This window comes from Nycticebus coucang, chromosome 15 (genome assembly GCF_027406575.1).
Source record: "Nycticebus coucang isolate mNycCou1 chromosome 15, mNycCou1.pri, whole genome shotgun sequence".
Taxonomy (NCBI): Eukaryota; Metazoa; Chordata; class Mammalia; order Primates; family Lorisidae; genus Nycticebus; species Nycticebus coucang.
In genome coordinates this window covers 81,958,722-81,984,510 of record NC_069794.1, presented here as the reverse complement: position 1 = coordinate 81,984,510, position 25,789 = coordinate 81,958,722, and the positions used below count along the sequence as shown (strand labels likewise).

Genomic DNA, 25,789 nt, shown 5'->3' with positions numbered 1-25,789 from the left:
TCCATCTACATATCCCTTCCTTTGCTCATCTCTTCCTTTCAAGGAAACCTGCCACAGTTTTCTATAGCTACTATATATCATCTCTTTGAATTGCATTTTTTGTAGACAATATTACATAATAATGACACGTTTAGTGCTTTATATACATTTTCCATCATTACATAAACACCACGAGGTGGAACACAGGAAGGTTTAGTAATTATTAATATCTTAAGGTCATATAGCTTACAAATTAATAAGAAGACTAGCTAGGATTCAAGCCCATGAAGTTTGACTGCAGAAGGACTGGTGCTCTTAAAAGCTGTACTTTTACATAAAGCATCTTAGTAGTGAGTACCAGGATTTGAACCTGACCCAAGTCTGATTCCAAAGACTGAGAACTGGAAACGGCTCCTTTCTTCTCTCTGTACAGCAGTTCCCATATAAAATGTGGGAGGCGGACCAAATAATCTCAAAGGTCTTTTCTGTTCACAACTGCTATGATTCCAGGGATTTTTAATATAAGGTTTTGATATGTAAAAAAGTTGGTTGTGGAAGAATGCAGTGTTTGAAATGTATTACCAAAACAATTACAGCTAACTATATTTGCACACTTAAGAAAACACACACGACCCGAGATAGCTCTGATATTAGTTCCCATTTTAAACGTGAGTTAACTGAAACATAAGTAACTTGTCTAAGTGACAGCCATCAAAAAGTACACACAATTTACGTGCACTGTAATATAAACCCAAGCCCTTGCCCTTGCCTCTCACTTAACTTTCTTGTCTTGCCTGACAAGGAGGAATTGCCTTACCCTTCGTGGGTCAGATTTTTCAGTTGTAACTTAGGTTACAACTCCTTATTCAATAACATGTTTGAACTGTGTTTATTTCTATATGCCTGAGGTAAGGTAAACACCCAAGCAAACTTAAAAAAGACACAAAGGGTTATGAAAGACCTTATGGTATCAGCAGCATAGTTCCACCTTTTACTTTGCTTGTCTCTGGGCTGAACCTAAGTTAACCGGGACATTGCTTTTCAGGGGAAGAAACGACAGCTGTTTCGTACCAAACAAGAACCAAAACTTACATACTAATTTACAGCTAGGGGTAGCAGGGTAGAACAGGGTCGGCTTAAATCAGACGTATCAAAAATTGGTAGTAAAATAATACCACGGGCAGCTTTCCAAATTACGTCACAACTGAAATCTGCTTTCAAAAAAGACAAAAGGCTATGACATTTCATTCCATAAAAGAACATCCTGCCGGCTGATGAATGAATATAAGAACACTTAACACATGCTCTTTGGTCATTATGAGCGGTTTAAATTGACGTTCTTCCTTCCGAGTCGTATCCAGACAATAATAGAAGAGAATACAAAACAAAATGACGCTTATTGCCAGAAAACGCGCGCAAATGCGTTCGCGAGAACCCAGCCTCTCGGGCGAGTCCCAGACAAAGCCTGGTCCCAGCGTGCACTGCGGCCGGCACTACACATCCCAGCATGCACCGTACCCGTCACGGCACACGGACTACGACTCCCAGCATGCTGTCCTGACAGTCGGCCGCCACCCCAGGGGCCCGAGGTTTGGGGTGTCGCTCGGAAATAGGGGTCCTATCTCCGCTAGCTTAATCTCCCTTTAGAGTCTAAGGGTCATACACCACCAAACAATAGTAAATTATGAATATTACGAGTTTTCGAGTCTTTTTTTCGTTGCCTGTTTTATTAGGACAGCAAAGAGCCTCCGGCTGGGGCGGATGGGGGCGGAGTCAGATGAGCTCCGGCTGCTTCAACCAATGGCACGGAAGCGGCCTTTCTGCCACCATGGCAACGGCGGTCGTTCTCAGGGGGACCAGGCACCCATTGGGTAGAATCTTTCCAGAAGGCTCGAGAAGAAGGAAGCGGAAGTGGCACGTGGAGGGGCCAGTGGAGGCGCCGGTGAGTAAATGCCGCAGATTCTGGAAAGTTCTCATCAGTGCGATACATAAAGCTGAGGGAGTGAGACCTCTTCTTTCGGGTCGGTAGATCAGCGCCGGCGCTGCTGTGCTATCCACGGCAGAGCGAGGCAGGCAGCCAGCCCGAGCTTGCGGACCGACCCCCGGAGGCTGAGCGCCGCTACCACCAAGGGTGACTTCTCTTGCCTGTCGCCGGGATAGTGGAGAGGGCTGACAGGCCGACTCTTCCTGAGCCTGTCCGAGTGACAGAGGAACGGGCTGAGCCGCGAGCAGCCGGGGTAGGAAGCGGCGGTCAGAGGGGCAGGCGGGCGGCCAGAGGACGCAGACCCAGACCCGAGGCGGAGGCGGACTGTGAGCCGGCCATGTCGGTGGTGGGGCTGGACGTGGGCTCGCAGAGCTGCTACATCGCGGTGGCCCGGGCCGGGGGCATCGAGACCATAGCCAACGAGTTCAGTGATCGGTGCACCCCGTAAGTGGAAATCTTTGGGGCCGCGCGGGTGGGGGATTCTCTGGGGCCGGGAGAGCCTGGCTGACCCCAGGCTCGCGGGCTGGTTCCCGAGCACCGCGGCGAATGGAGGGCAGTGTGGGGAGCGGCGCGTCCCTCCCTGGGGGCTGGGGACCGGCCACTCAGCCGGGTAGGACCTTTCCCCAAAAGAGAGGAGCGGTTGCTTGCTTCCACGAATTGGAGAGGGAGTGTCTTGAGGCTTCCTGGGGGCAGGGGGAGTCTCTGGGCCGTCGCTTTGGGCGGGCTTCCTACTGGGAGCTGGGCGGAGGCAAAGCCCGAGACTTTAATCCCATTTCAGGGCAAGCTGCAGCCTGCGCCTTCCGTGGCCGCCCCCGTTTCTCCACCCGGCTTCTCTGAGCTGGCTGAGCCGCCCCCACCTTGTCCCCCTCCTTCGGCGCAGGTCTTTGCTCACCGCGGGGCTGCAGTTGCCGGGCTTTTTTTTTTTTTTCCCCACATCGTGGATCTCGAAATGAACTGGAAGCTTCCATAGCCTGTATGCCGTTGCTTGTCCAGTGAGCTGGCCGACTGTTGCTAGCGAACACAGAATCTCTCCTGTGAAAGATTAATCTATCTCTTCTTACCCAGTCTCTTGGTTTTTAACGTTGCTGTCCTTAGTTCAGGGATCGTTTTCGATCGATTTGAACCTCCTTTTTTGCTCTTTTATGAGAGCCATTCATGACGAATCGTGGACTATGTTTTTATGAACAGTATACATGAAAGAGAATAAAAATTGCATAGTTTTGTGCTAGAACGCCATAAGGATGGATGTTGTCACTGCCTCAAATGTTAAATTCTGCGGCACCATGAGTAGGGCAGCATTTTAAAAAGCAACTTTTTGAGGATGATTATTTTCTGAAGAGAGATTGTGTGTGTGTGTATTAAACAATACACCCGCATGTGGCATATACATAAAAATTATGCCTGCATGTGCATTAGTGAAAACAACTACTTTCCTCTCTCAGAGGTATTACTGTGGGTATTTCTTCCCCCAAAATGCCGTAAGACCCAGCAGGAAGGTGTAAGAGGGAAATACTGAACTGAAAGACATAATGACTGGGCTGCTAAAATTGTATGCATGCAGATGAATGTTTATGAATAGAAAACCAGAAAATAAAGCATGTGGTAATAATGTTAGTAACACCAAGAAGACAGTTCTCTGAGCAATCTATAGATTTTACCTCTTTGCAAATATGACTGCTCTTTTGCTGTGCTAAGGACTCTGTAATTGGAATTTAGCAAGAAAACAGTCTTTCAGCTTTCATGCCTAGGTCGGGTTTACATCTTTGTTCTCTTCCATCCAATGAAAGAGAGAAAGCTGTTGGAAAGAGCAGGAGGAAAAAAATTGCTATACGGATACAGTGACTGATAACATGAAACTGAAGACGGCAAGTGTAATGAGCAATGTAAACCAAGGGCAGGATTGGAGTTCCCCTTAATGTGTTTGACACAATTGCATCAGACACTCTTAATTCTATTTAGTATAATTAATTTGATTCTCTGCTTGGAAAATGAGAAGATCCATTCGGCAAGTGTACTACTGAGTTGCTCTAAGCTTGGTATGGTAACTCTGGTTTTGGAGGATTTCTTAATTAAAGGTCCCCTGCTTGGGTGCTTCCCTTTTAAGATGCTGTTTAACACCCGCTCAGAGAATGTAGGTTCAGGTTGTTTCTATTACAGCAAATTTAAACTTTATTTAGCCTGGTATTTAATGCCCTCAATATATTCCCATTTGCTGGTCTTATTGACCATTACGCCTACTCATCCAAAATTAGATTACATTTGGATTAGTAATCTAGGATTAACTCACTCTTCTAATCTAAAGCCTAATCTATTTACCACTTCCTGGAAAGACTTCTTGAGCTTGTCTCTGCTACACAGATTTAATGTAGGTGATTGTTTACTCCTCAATGTTTGTATTCCATTCTGTACTTTTTCTGAATAATTCTTATTGGGCTTTCTCAAGTACAGTCTTCCAGATAAGCACCTCTTTCCTCTTAAAACCCCATAGGTATAACTTAGGTTCCACTCGTTTGAATTTACATAAAAACTTTGGGTTCCTAAAGAAGCAGATGGTATGTCAGAACAAAAAACTGGCGCCTGTGGCTCAGTGAGTAGGGCGCCGGCCCCATATGCAGAGGGTGGCGGGTTCGGACCCAGCCCCGGCCAAACTGCAACAGAAAAAAAATAGCCGGGCGTGTGGCGAGCGCCTGTAGTCCCAGCTGCTCGGGAGGCTGAAGCAAGAGAATGCGTAAGCCCAAGAGTTAGAGGTTGCTGTGAGCCGTGTGACGCCACCGTACTCTACCCAGGGCGGTACAGTGAGACTCTGTCTCTACAATAAAAAAAAAAAAGGTATGACAGTGATGTTATAGAGTGTATAGAGCTGATGACTGACTGAAAGGTCAAGGTATATATTTTTTTATTGGTCGTGTATTAGAGTCAAGTTAATAATACTCTGAAGGATTAAAAACGGTTTCAGAGTTAATGTTCATTTGCTAATGGAGACTTGGAGGATTATACTTGAGACTTTGGGGGGATGGTAGGACTACCACCTAGATTAGTTTCTCAGAGCGCCAGTTAAGTGGATGCTTCCTTTGAGTCTGTGACACCGCCTATGGACTCCAAAATTGTGCCACACTTGTCTACTTCCCCCATGAGTAGGAAACTTACATTAGAATTTTCCTCCTGTCACTTTAAAATGTCTACATTTATGGATTTTAACATTTTTGAAACATTTTATTTGTATATTTTCTAGATCAGTTATATCATTTGGATCAAAAAATAGAACAATTGGAGTTGCAGCCAAAAATCAGGTATGTTGTTTAAGGGAATTCATTTTAAGTTCTTTGATTCGAAATTTCTCATGATACCCATTTAGGAATTAAAGATTCCTTTTAGAGAAGGAACTTCTTATAAGTTCTGTGTTTAAAAGCATTTTCAAGTTAGTAATTAGGTAAGATTTTGACTTGTGCTGTGTAATATGGTAGCCATTTGCCACATTGAGCACTTGAAATGGCTGGTCTGAATCAGATTGTGAAGTATAAATAAATGTGAGATTTTGAAGACCTATAATGAAGTAAAAAAGCAAAGTACTGTATCTTATCAATTTTTTTGTATTAATTACTTATGGAAATGTGATAGTTTTTTATATATATTGGGTCTAAGTAAATTATTGAAATTAACCTGTTAGCTAGGCTTGTTTTGTGTTGCTTTGTTTTTGAAACAGAGTTTTACTTTGTTGCCCTCAGTAGAGAGCTATGGCATCATAGCTCACAGCAACATCAAACTCATGGACTCAAGTGATCCTCTTTTCTCAGCCTCCCAAGTAGCTGGGACTACAGGTCCCTACCACATCGCCCAGCTATTTTTTAGAGACAGAAGTCTCACTCTTTCTCAGACTGGTCTCGAACTCCTGAGCTCAGGCAATCCACATACCTTGGCCTCCCAGAGTGTTAGTATGTTGGTATGTTAGACATGAGCCCCACTGTTAGCTAGTTCTTAATGTGACTCTGAGAAAATTTACATTTTGTGGCTCACATTGTAACTATTCAACACCACTGGTCTAGATCCCATGGAGGTGAGGAGAGAAGAAATAGAACAGAAAAATACTTTTCTCAGAGAGAATGAAAACATTTTTATAAGTACAGAAAATAATATTGCTAAAAAAGAAACAAAATCCTAAACTCTAGAATGTATTTTAGTACTATTTTATGGCCAGTTAGGTTGGAAGAGATAACTAAGAAGGGAGGGAAGGAAAGAAGAGATAGTTACACTCACAAGGGGGGGGGCTTTAGTGGAGTAACGTCCCCTGGAATGTGCCCATTCAGGATAGTATTGCATCTTCGTGGTTGTGTGAGGAGAATCAGTTCAGGTTCAAATCTAGCCTACAGACGTACTTCATCTCATTTTAGTATGTAAACTTGCTTAAATTCCATGTTGTTTGAAAACTAGTACAGCCAAGCCATCGTCTTCCTTTATTCGAAGAACTAAGAGAAGAAGTATAGAAAAGAAACTGTTTTGGTATTTTTATTTTCAACCTGATAATGTCAAAAGTCTTTGGTCTTCAATCGTTCAATTATTTCTTAATTTAAACAAGGGTCCTGATGAGGCTTTTAAGTGCAAAATGCTGTGAAGTGGAACTTTTTAATACAGAGTTAACCTAAAATGTTTGACCAAAGCAGTAGATTAAAAAAAACAAACAAAAAACAAAACCACCATCTCATAACATTGTGGCATATTTCACTCCAATTTTCTTAAATTTCAAACCAAAATTTTCTCCTTAACCTCGTGTGTTTACCTGAGAGATGACTGTCCACTTTCAAAAAATAGGTTGCTAAACATAGCTGAGCAAGAATTTGAGTATATTTAGCAAGCGTGCACTAATGGTATAAGATAGTATAGGTTCAGTGTCTTGTTTTTAAAAATTACAGCTTCCAAATAATCAAAATACGCAGTTATTCAGTTGAAAGTTAGAAACTTTTTTTCCCATTCTTGCCTCTTCTACCTGTTGGTGTAGGTAATTAGCATTCTGTTCTACCAGGGAAAGTAGCAATACATGTGTTCTCTGAAGCAAAATGTTTATCCTGACCACTTTGCATTTTTTTAGACTATAAAAATTGACCCTTTAAAATGTTAATTTGACTGTAGTGCTTCTAAATCTATCCATTTATTCATTTGGGTATAAAATTTTACAAGTTTGGGAGGGAGGAATGAAATAAAGAGTAACAATTCCTGGTGGTTTATCCGTAGTTAGTGATTGTTTCACTGTCCTTTAAGTCTGTGGTCACACTGTTGCCTTTTGTTTCCTTTCACTTTTACTTGGCGTTTTCTATAGGAGAGAAAGAAAATACAAGTAAAATCTGTACATTGATAGGAAATTCATTGAAATTGATGAGCCCCAGAGAAAGTTATGTGCATCTGTTGGGTTGATTTGAGTTGCAAAGCGACTACATAAAATTGCTATACATACTGGCAGGTGGTCATATTAGAGAAAAAATTTAAATCTCAAACTTTTTTTGCAGCATATAACTCATGCAAACAATACGGTGTCTAACTTCAAGAGATTTCATGGCCGAGCATTCAGTGACCCCTTCATTCAAAAAGAGAAGGAAAACTTAAGTTATGATTTGGTTTCATTGAAGAATGGTGGAGTTGGAATAAAGGTAACATAATTGAGCAACCTGAAATTTCTTAATAGGAGACTGTTTAATTCATTGATAAACAAAAGTACTAACTAATAAATATTTAACTCAAATTTCTTAGACAAAAGGGTCTTTTTGTTCCTTTTTCAACTAACTCCATTTAAAGTGTAGTGTAGTTATATGCTAAGTTGTGTTATATGCAAAATTGTTTTTGAAAATTATTTAAATGTTAATATATGCTTCTATAACTTAATTTGTATTTTTCCTAATTCTTGGCAGTTGTAAAATTTAGGCGTATTTGATGTTTTAAAAAATACACATTGTGTTCATCTATCAAACAAAAGCCTGTTCCAAGACAGTCCAGTTGTAGTTGTTTGGAGAGCTATACTGTAATATAACCAGAAGTCTTTTTTTAAACTTGCAGAGGCATTTCTGTCTTGTGATCAACATGTAATAATATTTATCCTAGTGATTCATCTCTTCACTTAGAGTGGAAATTTACTACCTTCTATGTTTTGAGTATGACTTTAGATGGGGGGAAATCTGCCCCAGCTTTTTCTTCCTCCCCTGTATCTGTAGGGAAATGTCCTTTTTTCCTTTTCTTTTCCTTTCTTTCTTTGCAGAAGTGTAACAATAAAGTTTAGTGGAAGAGAATATGTGCTAGAGTTTGGAAGTTAATATTAGCATGTAGCTTACTGTACTACAGTGTTTAGAATGCTTTTTCCTTCAATGTAGGTAACGTACATGGATGAGGAACACCTGTTCAGTGTGGAGCAGATAACAGCCATGTTGTTGACTAAGCTGAAGGAAACTGCTGAAAACAACCTCAAGAAACCAGTAACAGATTGTGTTATTTCAGTACGTAGGAACTTGTGTTTTATTTTAATTTGCCTTCTTTATATTACTCTTTAAAGTATAAAGTGTCAAATGTGGGAAAGCTGTCTTTTACTGGAGTTCAGAACACTTTTGGACTATATTAACATGGTGTTCCAGAGCAATTTCAAAGTAGGTTTAAACGAGTAAGACTGTGGAGGGGTGGAAATCTGGGAATCGTAGCTCACAGCAACCTCAAACTCTTTGGGCTCAAGTGATTTCTAGACAGAAGTTACAAAGGCTCTTCACTGGTGATATAAATTAAAATCTCCTGTGGGGCTTTTTGAAAATACAGATTGACTGGTACAGCATTTGTAGGTATTCTAATAGAATTGGTTGCTAAACAATCAGGCAACCTGTATACTTGATGTGGGAGCTTTTTCACGGGTGAAAGAATTCTATCTATCCTCATTTGAGAACCAGTGTGTTAGGAGTTTAAAAAACAGCCTACCAATAATGACAAAACCTTGATTTTTAGCAATAGTAAGCTCCATTATCTTCAGTGGGCAGTTCCTAGTTAGATTGTCAAGGAATATTTGAAATAGACTTGTTATCTTTTTTTTGGATGCCAAAATGTGAATTATGAACTCTGCTCTCCTGAATGTCTTAGGTCACTTTTTGATCTCTTGTAGTTTATATTCTTGTAACTTATCTACTACGTGCTCTCTGCCTTACAGTATAAGGAGTGTGGCTTGCCCCGGCAAGTCAGAAAATAGCCTTTATGGCAGCGTAGCCTAGAGTATGAAAGAATAGAGGTAAAAGGGCTAAAATTGCTCCTATTGCCCTTGCGAGGCAGAAAATGTTCTATCAAAGGAATATCTGACTGGCTATTATTAAGAGAAATATTATAATACTGATCTCTGGAAAAACTAAAAGATTAAGTCATAGGTCATTGATTTCTCACTTTTTTTTTTGTTTTTGGCCAATTTTTTTCCCAATTTGGTGAAAGGTATTTTGATTTGAAAGGTGAAGAGAGACCCACCTTTGCTTTTTCCCTGCATCTCAATTATCTGCAAATACTTCAGGAAAAAATTTGAAAAATCACTGCAATGAATTTTTTTAGGTTCTTTCCATCTAAGGGATTCTATGAATGTGTTGTTATTAGATACTTTTTTCCTGAAGAATGTCCTACTTTTGACTGCCCTAGAAAGTAAAGCAGTGAAAAGAACTACAGCTAGAAGAGCACAAATCAGCGCTGCATGTTGTAAGAAACTTCAGTTCCTTAGCTATTTTTGCTCTTAGGAGAATCAAAAGGCTTTGCTAAAAGGTGTTTTTGTAATCTTAATGGGTCAACTGAATTAGAAAGTGCCCCGTCATATATTGATGCTCAGACTCACTGAATAGCAGAACTGAAGAGTAAGGGCCTGTGCTAGAATTAGCCCTGTATTAGCTTTAATTTCCTATAGTTTTTGCCTGTAGTTTAATTATATGTAACATTAAATATTTGGCTTAGCATTGTAATTTCCTGTGACTAGTTTGGAAGCAGTATTTCATCTCTTAAACTGTTCTATTAAAGTAACTTTTAATATGTCTCATGAAACTCATGGCTTTTCAGTTAAAATTTGGTTATAACAAAAAAATTGCTTTGATCCTATAATTTTGGGGCAATCTTCAGAAGTAGCTACTGTTTCTGAAAGTTGAAGAATATTATAGAAACTAAGTCCAAAGTTAATCTTTCTGTTTTGTGACTTGGCTAGGCACCTAACTCTAGCTGGACTGTTGAGAATTTATTATGAGTAGTTTGTGAGGAATTGATAAGTATTTCTTGCATTCAAGATAAGTTAAAATTTTTCTTTGTTTGTAGGTTCCCTCCTTCTTTACAGATGCTGAGAGGCGGTCTGTATTAGATGCTGCACAGATTGTTGGCTTAAACTGTTTAAGACTTATGAATGATATGACAGCTGGTAAGAAAGAAGTATTTTTATAGAAGTGAATTATTATGAAAAGTAGACTTAAGCTATGCTAGGTGTTAGTACTTCCTTATAGACATAGAATCCTACTCTAGTAAAACCTTGGTTAGATATGAAAGCAAAAAAATTACACTTGTTATGTAAAATACTTATGTTAAAAAGAAATTGGTGCTTTATCCAATTTATGGATTTGCTTTCATTAGAAAATTATTTTTTAATCCTTCGGATTAGGTGGGTTGGGTGTAACTTTTTATTTCCTTCATTGCTTTTCTAGTTAAGAGACAAGTTTTCTCAACATTTAGAGTCTGGGTTTCACAACTATCTTGGCTACAAGTGTTGATTTATTAAAAATTTTTTCCTCATATTTTCTGAGCTGTAGTTAGGAGGCGATCATCAGGTATGAAGCCAGTATTATTTGAACACATAGTGCTGGGTGTTAGAAGCACAGTGGTGAGCAGAGCAGTTATGGTTCCCTCCCCCTAGAGCAGCGGTTCTCAACCTGTGGGTCGCAACCCCTTTGTAACAATCAAAATACATCCTGCATATCAGATATTTACGTTACGATTCATAACAGTAGCAATGAGGTAGCATCAAAAATGGTTTTATGGTTTAGGATCACCATAACATGAGGAACTGTATGAAAGGGTCACAGCATTAGGAGGCATTAGGAAGGTTGAGAACCACTGCCCTAGAGCTTTTATCAGCTTAAGTTTTTCCAAGCATATTTCTGATAGGTTTTTAGAAACTGTCAGTATTGATAAAGATAATGTTCTTAGGTATACAAAATTAGAAATATAGTGGTTTTGAAGTTCTCAAAAACTTAATTTAGACTCTTTAAGGGTAAATCACTTACTTACCTCAGATCTAAAAAAAAGAAATTGGTAGGACCTACAGTCGCTATAGTTGTGTATTAAATTTTTAATTTTTTTGGATAAGCAGTCTACTAGCAAGTTGTGGTTAAAATGTAAGTATTGGATAATGTGTTTGATTTTTTTGTTTGTGACGTGGTTACATTTCATTTTATTCACACCATGTATGTTTTGTCTAGCATATCTGTCCCTATGTTAAAAAGTGATAGAGCATTGTTCTAAAGTCAGAATAATAACTGATTCTAAGAAAATCAGTATGAAGTCAGGTATCTAACGAGAAGTATGTTCACCTTTAATTGTCTCAAGTATAATCAAAGTTTTCTGCATGCTTAATAGTATGTAACACTGATATTCCTAAGAAAGAAACAGCCAAAGAATTGAAATATACTTATTTTTTGTAGTTGCTTTGAACTACGGAATTTACAAGCAAGATCTCCCAAGCCTGGATGACAACCCTCGGATAGTAGTTTTTGTTGATATGGGACACTCAGCTTTTCAAGTGTCTGCCTGTGCTTTTAACAAGGGAAAATTAAAGGTAAAGTGATATATTGAAGTTAAAAACATGCCCGAAGCGTGTTAAAAACATCATACCTATTAGGATTTTAAGCTACTGAGCCTCTTCACTGTGTTTGTTGTTCTTGGTGATGAGTGTTTTAGGTAAGGACATCAGCCAAAAGATTGCTGCTAAGATTGATTTACATAAAGATAACATAATTATCTTAGCATATACTTAACTTTCCTTGGTTAGGAAAAGAAAAACTTTGTTTATCCATTGTGTAGTTACCAAAAGTAAAAAAAAAAAAATCTTACACTTAGCCTTCCATTTGGATTTTGTACTTAAATTTCTCCTGACATGGATGTCATAATTTAAATACAGCTCTTGAGCCTTTTAGTCTTTAATAGTTTGAGTAGTAATATTTAAGATGTTAATTGCAAATATGATGAAAAATAACCAGATTATTTATTGTTTTTAATTAAATCAGGTGCTGGGAACAGCTTTTGATCCTTTCTTAGGAGGAAAAAACTTTGATGAAAAATTAGTGGAATATTTTTGTGCAGAGTTTAAAACTAAGTACAAGTTGGATGCAAAATCCAAAATACGAGCACTCCTTCGTCTGTATCAGGAATGTGAAAAACTGAAAAAGCTAATGAGCTCTAACAGTACGGACCTACCACTGAATATTGAATGCTTCATGAATGACAAAGATGTTTCAGGAAAGATGAACAGGTGTGTCTTAATTCTGCAGATTAGATAGCTGGAACTTTTTTCTGCAACTGTACCTGTGGGTGTTGTGAGTTTTGGCCTGTTTCAGGATTGTGTGTTATGTGGCCCGTGGCTGGAGAGACTGTTGTTGATCATCATGAGCTCTAGGTGCATTTATGCAAAGAGGGTTTTTAAATATCCTCGCTAAGTATCCTCATGATGAAATATTTTTGGTATTGTTTTGGTATTTTTCATTATTTTAGCATTTTTGGCCGGTAATTGAATTACAGAGATACTGTGAAATGAATAGAAATAACTAGAAAGTGACAAGAACCAGATTGCATGAAGGTAGACTGTCTTCCAGCAATGCTAGCAGAACTGATTTTCCTACCCAGTGCCTTTCTTGCACCTGTTTTATATGTATAACAGAAAAAATTACAAACTACAATATAGTTAAACTAGGCCCGTGTGGGATCCAGTTATGGAGATGGGAGTGAAATTCATTGGGTTGATAAGACTCACTATTTTAAAAAGTAGGACAGGATACTTGTCTTATGATAACCTTTCTAACAATTTATAAAGTGTGCCTTTTACTTGCTTAGGTCACAGTTTGAAGAACTTTGTGCTGAACTTCTGCAAAAGATAGAAGTACCCCTTCATTCATTAATGGAACAAATTCAGCTCAGAGTAGAAGATGTGAGTGCTGTTGAGATAGTGGGAGGCGCTACTCGAATTCCAGCTGTGAAAGAAAGAATTGCCAAGTTCTTTGGAAAAGATACCAGCACAACACTCAATGCAGATGAAGCGGTAGCCCGAGGCTGTGCTCTGCAGGTACTCTGCGTCCTGCTTTCACCTGAAGCGCATCCCTTGTTTGGTCTGTTCAGTTTCTATAAAAAGCCCTGACTAAATGTGAACCTTCCACCTGGTAGGTGTTTTCTTTCCAAAATTTGAATTCATTATCACTTTCTTCATTTAAAAAATTACTGGGGCTCGGCACCCATTGCACAGTGGTTGCAGCGTGGGCCACTTGCACCGAGGCTGGTGGGTTTGAATCTGGCCGCGCCAGCTAAACGAAAAAGACAACTGCAACAACAACAACAAAATTATAGCCAAGTCCCAGCTACTTGGGAGGCTGAGGCAAGAGACTCCCTTAAGCCCAAGAGTTTGAGGTTGTTGTGAGCTGTGATGTGTGGCCTAGTGAGACTCTGTCTCAAAAAAAAAAATTACTTGGTAATATATGAACGTTTTGAATTTTACCCTTTTTAGTTTCTTAGACATTTGGAAAGTGATATGGACAGAGCTGTTTGTAGATGTATAGTGTAAATAGTCAGAAATAATAGAACTTGTAATTGAAATCACTGTCGACAAGGCATTTCTGGAAAGAATGTTTTTCTTACATTGTTGGTTAATTGTTGTTCTGAGATTTATTGTTAACTATTTGTCTTTGTAAGTACGGTGATTGGCGTGGTATTTAGGCAGTGAATAAATTCTTTATGCTTAAGATGACCTTATGTTAACACTTTTTGAATTTGAGTTTAAGAAGAAAAATCACACTTGTCTTTTAGAATTGAGTTTTATGTTAAAAGATAAGTGGAAACTATTCGTGTGCTCATGAGATTTTTGTTTCTTTTCTAAGTGTGCAATCCTTTCTCCGGCATTTAAAGTGAGAGAATTTTCTGTCACGGATGCAGTTCCTTTTTCAATCTCTCTGATTTGGAACCATGATTCAGAAGATACTGAAGGGTATGTAGCAGAAAATGATGTTCAGATAACATCTTATTTTTTTATTGTTGGGGATTCATTGAGGGTACAATAAACCAGGTTACACTGATTGCATTTGTTAGGTAAAGTCCCTCTTACAATCGTGTCTTGCCCCCAAAAGGTGTGGCAGATAACAACATTTTAATATAAAGAAAAATTAACAAATGACTTTTATGTAGTCATTAATACGTATTCACTCTTTCAACTACCAAATCTAAAATGTTTCTCTCATTTTGGTATTATAAATGATGATGAAGAATGATAAAGATTGTAGAATGTCTTGCTTTCTGTTTGCGAAGTACAATAAGCATTAATACATGATTTGCTGAATGCTTTTTCCTTTTCTCTCTAGAGTTCATGAAGTATTTAGTCGGAACCATCCTGCTCCTTTCTCCAAAGTTCTCACTTTCTTGAGAAGGGGGCCTTTTGAGTTAGAAGCTTTCTATTCTGATCCTCAAGGCGTTCCATACCCAGAAGCTAAAATAGGTAAGCAATTATCTGTATGTATTTTGCTCTTTTAGTTAAATGCGTAGCTTGTATGTAATTCAGTGTATGAACTTAAAAAGTTTTCTTACTCTTAGCAATGTTGAGGGGAGTGTAATTCCATTGGAGACATTTTCTATTTAGAAAAATGGTGATGGAGAAATAGCTTCATTTTATTGATGAGTAAGCTGGCCTGTTGAGATGAAGTAACTTGTTTTTGCCATTACTTCCAAGAATATGCATTTAGGAACACATCAGTATTTTTCCTCTTGTGATATAATCTGTACTTTATGTACTTAACATTAAGTACAGTAAAAAATCTGTACTTTAGGATTACCACCTACTTAAATACTAACATTTCCCCTAGGTGAAATGTTACTTGCGGCTATTACCTCTAAGTTTTAACAGTGTACCTAATGTGTAATTTTTCTAAAGGTACATCTTTTGTGGAACATAAGAAAATCGTTTGAAGGAGTCCTACCCAGTCAGTTGTGTTTTCTTTCCTACTTCTTAAATGCTAAAATGTTCTTAACCAAAGTTGTTGTGTTCTTGTTTTAAAAATACTCATCATACATTTATTGTTAGGAAAATAGTTTGAGAAATCATTGCATGTAGACTGCATGATTTGATAAGGCTGGATTCTATGCATTAATTTACCATTGTGTAGAAGAGAAAAAATCCAGGCTCTTTTGCATGGCATCTAATTTTCCACATTTCACTGAAGCTTAAAACTTTGCGCGTATTTAGGAGCCACCTTGTGCTTTGTTTTGATGCCCCAGAGTAAGAGCCGTTGGATCTCTTGGCAGTTAATCCGGTGTCATCTGTCATTTCTCAGTGAAATAGTAATGAAATCTTTAACCTGGTGTTTGTATAGACAGTAGTTTAAATACAGGGCAAGTTAAATCCTTTACACAGAATGGGTTCAAAATGTTAGCAGTCTCTGGAATAACTGTACTATGGATGCAGCTGTCCTACACTTAGCACTTGGCTCTGCAGTAAGTGCTCACCGTGCTGCACTCAGTCCTCGGTAGTATGCATAGCTTAGGTAATTTACACAGCCACGATTCATGTCTAGACATTGTGGATTAAAGTCTGCACTTTAACCATTACTCAGTAATCTTCTGGAACTCCTTTATTACACAGTAATTTCAGTGTTTGATACAGGTTTTGGCTTACCTCCCCTATTTAAAACTGCAAAGTGTTTTGATTATTTAATCAGAACATTATTCTTTAAAAGACTGTAGGATTAAAATTCAGCATATGCTTGATATCATCTTGTGCTTGCTAACAGATTTTCATGTCCAGTTTGTGCCCACCCATCTGGAGAAATAGGGTGGAAGGAAGAACCCACTTTTTTTATTGGTATCCTGTAGTGTCTGCCTGGTGTTACAATAAAAGTTACAAGAATGCCTTTGCCTTTGAAAGTTTTTATGGCATAATAAGACTAATCCTAAGTATTCTGAGTCCACTGTGTACGGAAAAGAGGTTCTATTTATAGTGTATATTGAAGGACTTTAATTTGGTAGAGAGTAGGAGAAGATTTTAGAAGAGCAATAATTTCAGGCTTTATTTTTTAGTCTTTGTATTTTCTTATCTGTCTCCTTTAAAGCAGTTTAGGTCCAATTCTAAAATTGTCGGTTTCTTTTTGTTTTAGGCCGTTTTGTAGTTCAGAATGTTTCTGCACAGAAAGATGGAGAAAAATCCAGGGTGAAAGTCAAGGTGCGAGTCAACACCCATGGCATCTTCACCATCTCCACAGCATCCATGGTGGAGAAGGTGCCCGCTGAGGAGAATGAAGGGCCTTCTGTGGAAGCAGACATGGAGTGTCTGAATCAGAGGCCACCAGAAAACTCAGACACTGATGTAAGTTTGTGTGTGAAGGTAGAGTAGACTTAGACTTAAATCTAAGCCATAGGAGAGGAGGAGGGGACAGTTAAAATGTCTTTTTTCTTCTAATCAATTTTCATTAGAATTTTGGGTAATAGTATTTGCCAAATTAGTATTTTGCCAGTTAATGGTAACATATATCCTAGAATTCAGTGGATTGTGATTAAATTCTGTGTAACTTAATTTGAAGTGACTAATTCATGATAGTTTAATTAGAGTAGGTAGATAATGTTTCATTGGGTCTCGCTATGTTCAGGCTGAGCCACCACTCCTGGCCTTCATTTTGTTTTTTAAAAGAGACACAGACCATATATTGAGAAGGCAAATGTTGACTGACACTTACAAAAAGAAATATGATAAAAAGTGTTATTTCTGAAATACCAATATTAAAGGGTTTTTTTAATTATATGGCCAAAATGAGCTTTGATGTTTCTAGAGCTTGTGTTTTTATTTACATGGTTTTCTATTGTGGGAGAAAGGAAGAGAAGTGTAAAGCCTAAGACTTGTTGCTTTCATCATTAGAATTACATTAGCATGAATGCTAATTCTGCAAGGTCAACAAAAGAGTTTTGGAAGCTAAAAGTATTGCAGCAATTAGTTTGTTTTTGGAGAGTAATTAGAAGTAGCTTAAGAGACAGGCAGTACTGTTTTAGTTAAGATGTGAGAAAGTGATCACTGTTAACCATTCTAGAACATTTAAGGAACCTTAAAATTCTTAAGCTTAGTTTTTATTCTCATCTAGAGAAATTCTTCAGTGTAATGAGTTAAATGACCAATGCCATATATTTTCTTAATCTCTTAGTACCTTTTATAGATCAGACATGCCTTCCTTCTAAGTACTTCATTGTCTGCCTTAGAATCTTGAAGCTTTGAAACAAAAATGAGAGCTTTTAGGGTGGGCAGAAGATAGTTAACTTAGGATATTTCAAGCTTCTCCCCAAAATAGGAAAAGATTACAGGAAACACTGATTTATTGGGGATTAAGGGCTACTAAAAAAGAAAATGAGAAAAATCTCGGGAATCATTTGTCTTTGTCTTTATCAGATTTTTAACATACAGCATTTATTCTTTATCCTGAGATCTTTTGAGGAGTAAATAGCTGGATCACAATATGCAATGAGGGACAGAGTCTTAGGGATCTGTAAGCTGAAATGAGTAGCCCCCAATAACTGACAGTTGGCTATTGTATGTTACTGTTTAAGTAAACTGAAATGGAGAGATGTTGAGGTGCATGATCACTGCTGGTGAAATAAGGTTTTGGAAGCTTGTTGCTGTGAGAGAGGCCTGAAGTAGTAACCTATTTCTGGTGCTTTTGAGGGCTAATATCTGTAATGAGTTTAGGTGACCTTTTCCTAAGGGAGAGTTCTTGATTGTCACCACCTCACTCAAATGCTTACTTGTGTTGTTTAACTATATTAACTGCTATCATTCAAAGAATTTCTTACAGGTTTAGAATTCTAAGAAGTTTTCAAGTGTTTTGTGTTCATTTTGTTTTTATCTAGTATCTTTTCTTCCCACTTGTTAAGATTTCAGAAATTGAGTGTACTGTCTTTGGTGCCCTATAACTTTTTAAATTTATACAAGTACACCTGCTTTCTACATCCTTTGTGCCTGGGCTTTCATTTCAGAAAAATGTCCAGCAAGACAACAGTGAAGCTGGAACACAGCCCCAGGTACAAACTGATGGTCAACAAACCTCACAGTCACCCCCTTCACCTGAACTTACCTCAGAAGAAAACAAAATCCCAGATGCTGACAAAGTGAGTGACTCTTCTAGTTCATTGCATTAGACAATGTTGCAACATGTAATCATTAATGATACCATTGAATCTGCAGTTTCCAGAGCAAGCACCAAGTGATCTCATTCTATAGAGGAGTTTTTTCTGTAAATTTTCTTTGTATTTACAACTAAAACACATTTAGAGGTATTCAAGTACAAGGAGGGAATTGAATGTCCTGCTTTAGACCTGAAAGCTTCTCTTGATTAACTGCCACACCAGGTAACAAGAGACTAATGCATACATAGCATTTGTTATCTTTTAAAGGGCAAAGGTATTCAGTAATACCAGGGGTGGAAATAGATATGGCCCAGTGCTACATGATTAGTTTCCACTTGAATTAATCAGATGATAAATACATGGGCTGTAGGAGTCTAGTAACTGTCTTCTCCTCTCAAGTAATCTGTCGCATTTATGTGAATGAATTGTGATTATCTGGTTATAACCAGATTGCTCTTCAAAATATTCTTTTACCCTGTGTCCACAGTGGGTATTGGAAGCTAAATTAAATAGTTGTGGTGTGTTCCTTGAAAAATGACAGCTTATAATCAAACCTTTAATGCATGGTCAGATGGCTTTTGTGACGTTTCCGTTGTTATTACAGATCACTGTATGATTCGTAGTACTCAGATCTCTTGAACGTTACATGTGAATTATTAACTGTTGTTAATAGTTTGGTTCTCTTACATTGTCAGGATAGAATTATTTAACTTCTGGCAAGTTACAGAATTGTTTATTTGGGTCAAAATAGATAGTAAATTAGATAAAAGTTTCTAGTTTCAAATGTCTCCAACCCCTGATTGATTAGTGGGGTTCCCGATAATAAGATACAGGTCCTGACTCTAGTTTCCAAAAGCCGCTTTTTTTTTTCAGTGAGGTTATGGTGGTTATTTGGAAGAACAGCTGCTTTGTTTCAACATTACTCCCCTTGACTTAGGTCCAGCTTTAACTGATTGTGCTGATAGTTTCAGTACCTGTCTAGAACATGGCATTGGATAGAATCTCATGCTGTTAGTTATAAGCAGGACCATTGGTCTCCAGTCATGCACCCTTTCAGGGAGGGTTCCTCATTCATTTTATATTGGAATGTCATTTTGTGATGCTGGTTTTGTCAGTAGTTGGTTTAATTTTGTATTGTCTTAACTGCCATGCATGTACTATCATCCATTTGCTCCCAGTTATCTGTTGCACTGCTGTGTCTTTGTAGGTGTATGTTTCATCTGATTTGTTTTTCTTTCTTACGGGTCATGCTTCATAGCATGCCTACTATATCGAGGATTTGTACACTAGGGAGGACTGCAGGCAGACCGCCTGGCTCTTCCACAGTGATGCAGCTTTTACAACACTCGATAGATGGGCAGCTTCTACAGAACTCTGAAATAAGTCTGGGAAACATAAGAGTTTCATCTGTGTAATTTTAGGCAAGTCTTTGAACTTCTTTCTAATCCCAGATTGATAAAGTACCTTGAATCTTAGCATTCTTTATAACTCTCCCAAATCATCCTATGGCAGTGGCTAGTCTCCTCCCACTACCATGCTAGCCCATCAAGATAACATGTTTTATGCCTTGGTTGTCATCTAATCTGTCATACAACTGAGTTTCTTCCATTGTGTCTTTGTCATCCTCAATTGTGTCCTTTGTCGTTTGTGCTGGCAGGAACCTGCAGGAATGGAAATACATAAAAAAGACTGATTTCAGGGCACAGGGAGTCTTATTTCTTTAGCCCTGTATGTACATATTTTGCAAAACTTTCAAACTGCTAATGTTCACTACTTCAAGACTCTTTCAACCTTACAGAGTTGCTCACAAGAGGAGGTTTAACTCAAAGGCAGGCAGTAGGAATAATGTGTGCGTGTCTTCACGTAAGGAGCTACTGCAAGGCACTCAGCAGCAGCAGCACGCTAATTGTAGTAAAGTCGGCATAGCCTGGGAGATAGGCCTAAAATGTGTTTTACAGGAATTGAGTTGATCCTCAAATGTTTACCATTTGTCAAAGCCTGTCTTAGATAGCAGCTTGTATATTCTATATAATTTAAAGGTAAGGTTAATTTAATAATTTAGACTTTTGGGATTCACTCAAATGCTCAAAAGGATTAGAAAGTAGAGACCTATGAAGAAAAATGAGTTTACTATAAGAATAGAAAAATTATCTTGGTGAATTCCTGAAGAAAGTACAGCGTATTTGTTTATTTATAGCCATGATGTAAAATGGGCTTGTGAATTATATAATCTGTAGGCTCTTGCCACTTTATAATTTTAGTAATTTTATATTTGCCGAAGTTGTCAGTTATAGAGTTTTTGTTTTACTAAGGATTGTTTAAGAATTTCTTGCCCCCTTTTTTTTAATCCCCCTTCCCAAGGCAAATGAAAAAAAAGTTGACCAGCCTCCAGAAGCTAAAAAACCCAAAATAAAGGTGGTGAATGTTGAGCTACCTATTGAAGCCAACTTGGTCTGGCAGTTAGGGAAAGACCTGCTTAACATGTATATTGAGACAGAGGTAAGTACTTAAATTAAATGTTTCTATTTTGGAATATTCAGTTTTTTGGCCCTGTTGCCAGTATTTCTAATAGATAAGTTGCCTATAATTCTTGCCCATGTTCCAAGTTTTATATAGTTTGAAACCAAAGGTAACGCAACTTTTTTCAATTTAATTTGTTTTCATCCTTACTTAGAGAGGTCTATAGGGATGTGACCTTATTCGTGGGTCAGTATTTCAGTATGAGGCAATCATTTAACCATATGCAGAAAAGCAAAATTACATTTAAGTAGTGGATTTTTGAAATGTGAAAGCTATACAGTTTATTAAATGATATTAAATTTTTTTAAAAACTTAGAATGTATGTTTAGAAAATGAAGATCTTTATAGGATTTGTAACAAGAGTTCTACGTGAGGTATAAATTAGAATCGTTAACGTTAATTTGTTCTGTTCTGATCACTTTTTTGTTTTTAATACATTGGAATCTGTATTGTTAAAATTGAGTTGAGTTGTTGGAAGAGTGGAATAACTTTTTCTGTTTCCTTTCAGGGTAAGATGATAATGCAAGATAAATTGGAAAAAGAAAGGAATGATGCTAAAAATGCAGTGGAGGAATATGTGTATGAGTTCAGAGACAAGCTTTGTGGACCATATGAGAAGTTCATGTGTGAACAGGTATGTGTGAGAGCTCTGTCTTTATTCAGGTATTCTGATAGGAGGTGTTTAATATCAAGTTTGGCATTTAAGTTTCTACTTGATTATGTAATTGGAACTTTTTAAAAACAGATAGCAAGGGCGGTGCCTATGGCTCAAAGGGGTAGGGCACTGGCCCCATATGCCAGAGGCGGTGAGTTCAAACCCAGCCCTGGCCAAAAACTTCAAAACAATGACAACAACAACAAAAAAAGATAGCAAAGTCATGGAGAAAGAGGCTAGCTTAGTGGTTGAGTGGTTTGGTTTTAGTGTACCGTAATAACGCTTTGTTTTTGTCATCAGAAGAGACAGAGCTTACAGCATATGGCATCACAGTCATGGGGGCCACAAAGACAAATAAGGGAAAATCCTTGCTTTTAAAGACCTGAAACTTTGTTTTCGGATGCTGCTCCCTTGGTGGCTTCTGTCATTGTCTCCTCCCATAAGACTTGTTCATCCAGTTGTTGCAGAACTTATCAAGCCCTGTCACTCTTAGCCCTTTTCATGACTCCCTTTTTGTATGGGTCTGAGTAAATTCCAGAAGCACAACTGTGAAAGGTGGGACTTGGAATAGAAAAATTTGGCTAGATAACAAATTTGAGGTAGTTTAGGGATTAATTCTGAAATTAAAGATTATTTAGTCAGAGTCAATTTTAGTCTTGAAATCTTCAAGCTACCTCGTAATATGGTTCAGTTTTTAACTCTGACCTGACCGGTCCTGAGGTTTTTATGGTTGGGATTCTAAAGTAGAGATGGCCCAAGCAAGGTAGTTTCCCCCAAAGCCAAAGTAAAAGTACATACGGTAGATGAATTGGTTAGGAATGACTTTTTTCCTGTGTTCTGTGATTAGATTTGTCAGCCCGTTATAGTTCCTCTTTCAGTATTTGATCGTTGTGGAAGTGTAAAAAGGTAACTAAGACCTAATTAGTTTGGAGAGTATGAAAATAATTGCTCTTCTATAACTGTATTTCAGTATTTAAGTTGTCCAGAATTGGCTAAGGTAAGGTATTATAATATTGTAAGTCAATAAGAGCAATTTTTCAAAAACTCTGAAATGTCATCATAACAAGACAGAAGACAATGCCTGTCAGTTCTTCATGTGGAAGTATTGTCTGGAGCTAATAAATAGTAGAGCTTACCTGCTCATTGATTTATTTTTTTGAAGTGGAGAGAATCCAGATAATCAAAATGTCTCCTTAGACAAGATTAGCTACTTAGTGTTTCACGCTTCTGAGAATGCCTCGTTGTTTTGTTAAGATTGCCACTAACCTTGTCATATTTCACATTAAGGATCATCAGAATTTTCTGAGACTCCTCACAGAGACTGAAGACTGGCTCTATGAAGAAGGAGAAGACCAAGCTAAACAAGCGTATGTGGACAAGTTGGAGCAGTTAATGGTAGGTGCTTTTCTCCCTCTCACAGGTGGGACCTGTGTTTTAAACTACAGACTTTTAAAATTCTAACTATAGATTTATTACATGTTGTTTTAGAAAATTGGCACCCCAGTTAAAGTTCGATTTCAAGAAGCTGAAGAACGGCCAAAAATGTTTGAAGAACTAGGACAGAGGCTGCAGCACTATGCCAAGATAGCAGCTGACTTCAGAAATAAGGTAAGTCAGTCTTTTTGTAGATAGTCAGGAGGTTTTGCCTAGACTTTAATGAGCCAATAACATTTAAGTTGAGGAATCGTCTGGATTTTTTTGTTTTTTTAAAGGCAGAGTCTCACTCTTTTGCCCCAGGCTAGGGTGCTATGGCATCAGCCTATATCTCACAGCAGCCTCAAACTGAGTTCAGTGTTCTTCTTGGTTCAGCTCCTGAGAAACTGAGACTATAGGTACCTGCCACAGCACTGGCTAATTTCTTTTTCTATTTTTGGTAGAGACGGGATCTCATTCTTGCTCAGGCTTCATTCTTGAGCTCAGGCTGATCTCAGCCTCTTGAGTTCAAGTGATCCTCCCTACTTGGCCTCCCAGAATGCTAGGATTATCGGCGTGGGCTGCCATGCCCAGCTTGCATCACTGAATAGTCTTCAGTGAGAAATTTTGCTATTTGAGGCTAAAGATAGATTTGAACTGTGTGCAAGGTTGGGTCAAATTACATGTGACTTTAAGTACTACATTCCACAGAACAACTGCTTTTTCTGTTCAGGATGAGAAATACAACCATATTGATGAGTCTGAAATGAAAAAAGTTGAGAAATCTGTGAATGAAGTGATGGAGTGGATGAATAATGTCATGAATGCTCAGGCTAAAAAGAGTCTCCATCAGGATCCAGTTGTGCGTGCTCAGGAAATTAAAGCAAAAATCAAGGTGAGTGTTGCTGCTGGCTCTCTAATGGACTAGACTTACAGTCATTTGAACCTCAAACATCCATTTTTCCTGTGACTCTTTTGCCTCATCGTGGCTGATACCAACATTCCTCCTTTATAATCATATTGTAAAAGGTAGATGATCTGGTAAGTTTCTCTTGATTTTTCACTTTACTTATTCATTCAGTTCAACAGATTTGTTAAGTACCTGTTACTGTCCCAGCTACTTTTCTCAGGGTTAAACATTCAGTGCTCAAAAGTCCCTGTGCCTGTGGAATTCGTATTCTAGTGGAAGGGACATCAATAATAAGTGTGTAACGTCTATCAGATGTGGTGTTAGTGCTGTGGAGAAAACTAAAGTAGGGTAAAAGGGCTTAGGGAATTCTAGGCCTTGGTGTGGAGCTAGTTGGTATTTATTAAGGAAGAACTTGATGAATTCGTGAAGCGTGAAGAAAGTTAAAAATGCTTTCTGTCTGGAATAATATACTCAGATAGTGAAGGTCAAAGAAAAGTATCCCAAACTTTTAGGCTACTACCAGTTTCATGCTACAAACTTGAATTCCAGCTCTTTGCTTAGGACCCTTCAAGTCCTGATCTTGGAGTTAATTCCAATGAACGATTTTCTTAATTGTGAGGATTAAAGCAAGTACCTTATTAAGTACCTTCCACATCATAGAGGACTATTCTCTTCTCATTTGGTCAGGCTTCAAACTATGGTTTGGGGCAAGTGTAATGAGAAATTGGAATTCTTTGATGTATAATTGGAGTTGGGAGAAAAGTACAGGAACAGGTTTATGAGGACAAATTGAAAATGAACTGGATGGGTCTGAGTCAATCCGATGACTTGTTTTCTTTAGGAATTGAACAACACTTGTGAACCTGTTGTAACACAGCCCAAACCAAAAATCGAGTCGCCCAAACTGGAAAGAACTCCAAATGGCCCAGATATTGATGGAAAGGAAGAAGATTTAGAAGGCAAAAATAATTTTGGTGCCGAACCTCCACATCAGAATGGTGAATGCTACCCTAATGAGAAGAATTCTGTTAATATGGAGTTGGACTAAATAACATTAAATTGGCTTCTATGCCTTCAAATTAATAAAATATTTTTGCCATAGTATGTGATTCTAACATAACATACTAAGACTATTTATATTTTCTTTTTTTAAGGATGTTTAGAAATTTGTGTATTATATGGAAAAAGAAAAAAAATGCTTAAGTCTGTAGTCTTTATGATCCTAAAAGGGAAAATTGCCTTGGTAACTTTCAGATTCCTGTGGAATTGTGAATTCATACTAAGCATTTGTATCACTGAGGATGAAATTGACTTTTGTCTTGGAGGGAAAAAAATCTGTACTGCTTGTTGTAAGAGGGCTGTGATTAAAATCTTAACGCATTTGTTCCTGCCAAGGTAGTTTTCTTGCATTGCTCTCCATTGCAGCATGTGTGTGGGTGTGGATGTTTATAAACAAGACTTAAGTCTGATTTCATAAGGGCTTTCTACAATCAGTTCTGTCCAATAGAATAATATGACCTTTTGCTTTCATATTAAAAATTTGATGAGTAAAACAAAAGCTAGTGAAATGTGTTAGCAGCATGCTGAACAAAAACTTTAAAGTTCTCTCTCACTATACAGTACATTGTCAATGTGTATGTGTGAAACGAAGGAAATGTTAATCCTGTTGTAACTGATGGTGAAAACTTCTATGAGCTTTAAAATAAAGTTCATCCTATGGTGTCATTTTTAAATTGTTAGTTTTGTCACATTTAAAAATGGGATGGGGAGAAGAATATGAATTAATCGTAGCAGAAAAGAACTCAGTGTGAAATCCAACTTTCCTTTGCTGCTGCTTTACATGCTTCCTTTTTGACAGAAAAGTAGCATAGGTTTATTACATTAAAACATTTCTACTATGAAGTGATGGACGGAACTTAAAATTCCACCACCCATAAAAAAACTT

At 37.9% G+C, this 25,789-nt stretch overlaps 1 protein-coding gene across 2 annotated transcripts; it reads left to right on the top strand.

Annotated features, from left to right (window-relative positions):
- The first annotated feature begins 2,010 nt into the window (after window positions 1–2,010).
- Window positions 2,011–25,572, top strand: HSPH1 (heat shock protein family H (Hsp110) member 1). 2 transcript variants are annotated; one of them, XM_053563479.1, is made up of 18 exons: window positions 2,011–2,407; window positions 5,196–5,253; window positions 7,462–7,602; window positions 8,317–8,439; window positions 10,259–10,358; window positions 11,635–11,768; window positions 12,217–12,461; window positions 13,040–13,268; window positions 14,074–14,180; window positions 14,551–14,684; window positions 16,336–16,544; window positions 18,197–18,328; window positions 20,708–20,845; window positions 21,375–21,500; window positions 22,809–22,916; window positions 23,010–23,129; window positions 23,668–23,829; window positions 24,686–25,572. In XM_053563479.1, the coding sequence occupies exons 1-18, from the start codon at window positions 2,301–2,303 to the stop codon at window positions 24,890–24,892; spliced, it is 2,580 nt and encodes an 859-aa protein (XP_053419454.1). In that variant the 5' UTR covers window positions 2,011–2,300; the 3' UTR covers window positions 24,893–25,572. The 2 variants fall into 2 exon arrangements, with proteins under 2 accessions (XP_053419454.1, XP_053419455.1); XM_053563480.1 differs by lacking the exon at window positions 18,197–18,328.
- The last annotated feature ends 217 nt before the right edge of the window (window positions 25,573–25,789 follow it).

Excerpts from the sequence above, each read along its gene's own strand:
- HSPH1 (XM_053563479.1), top strand. The coding sequence starts at position 2,301 with ATGTCGGTGGTGGGGCTGGACGTGGGCTCGCAGAGCTGCTACATCGCG. Across the intron at positions 20,846-21,374 it reads ACATGTATATTGAGACAGAG|GGTAAGATGATAATGCAAGA; the intron begins GTAAGTACTTAA and ends GTTTCCTTTCAG. Across the intron at positions 23,830-24,685 it reads AAATTAAAGCAAAAATCAAG|GAATTGAACAACACTTGTGA; the intron begins GTGAGTGTTGCT and ends TGTTTTCTTTAG.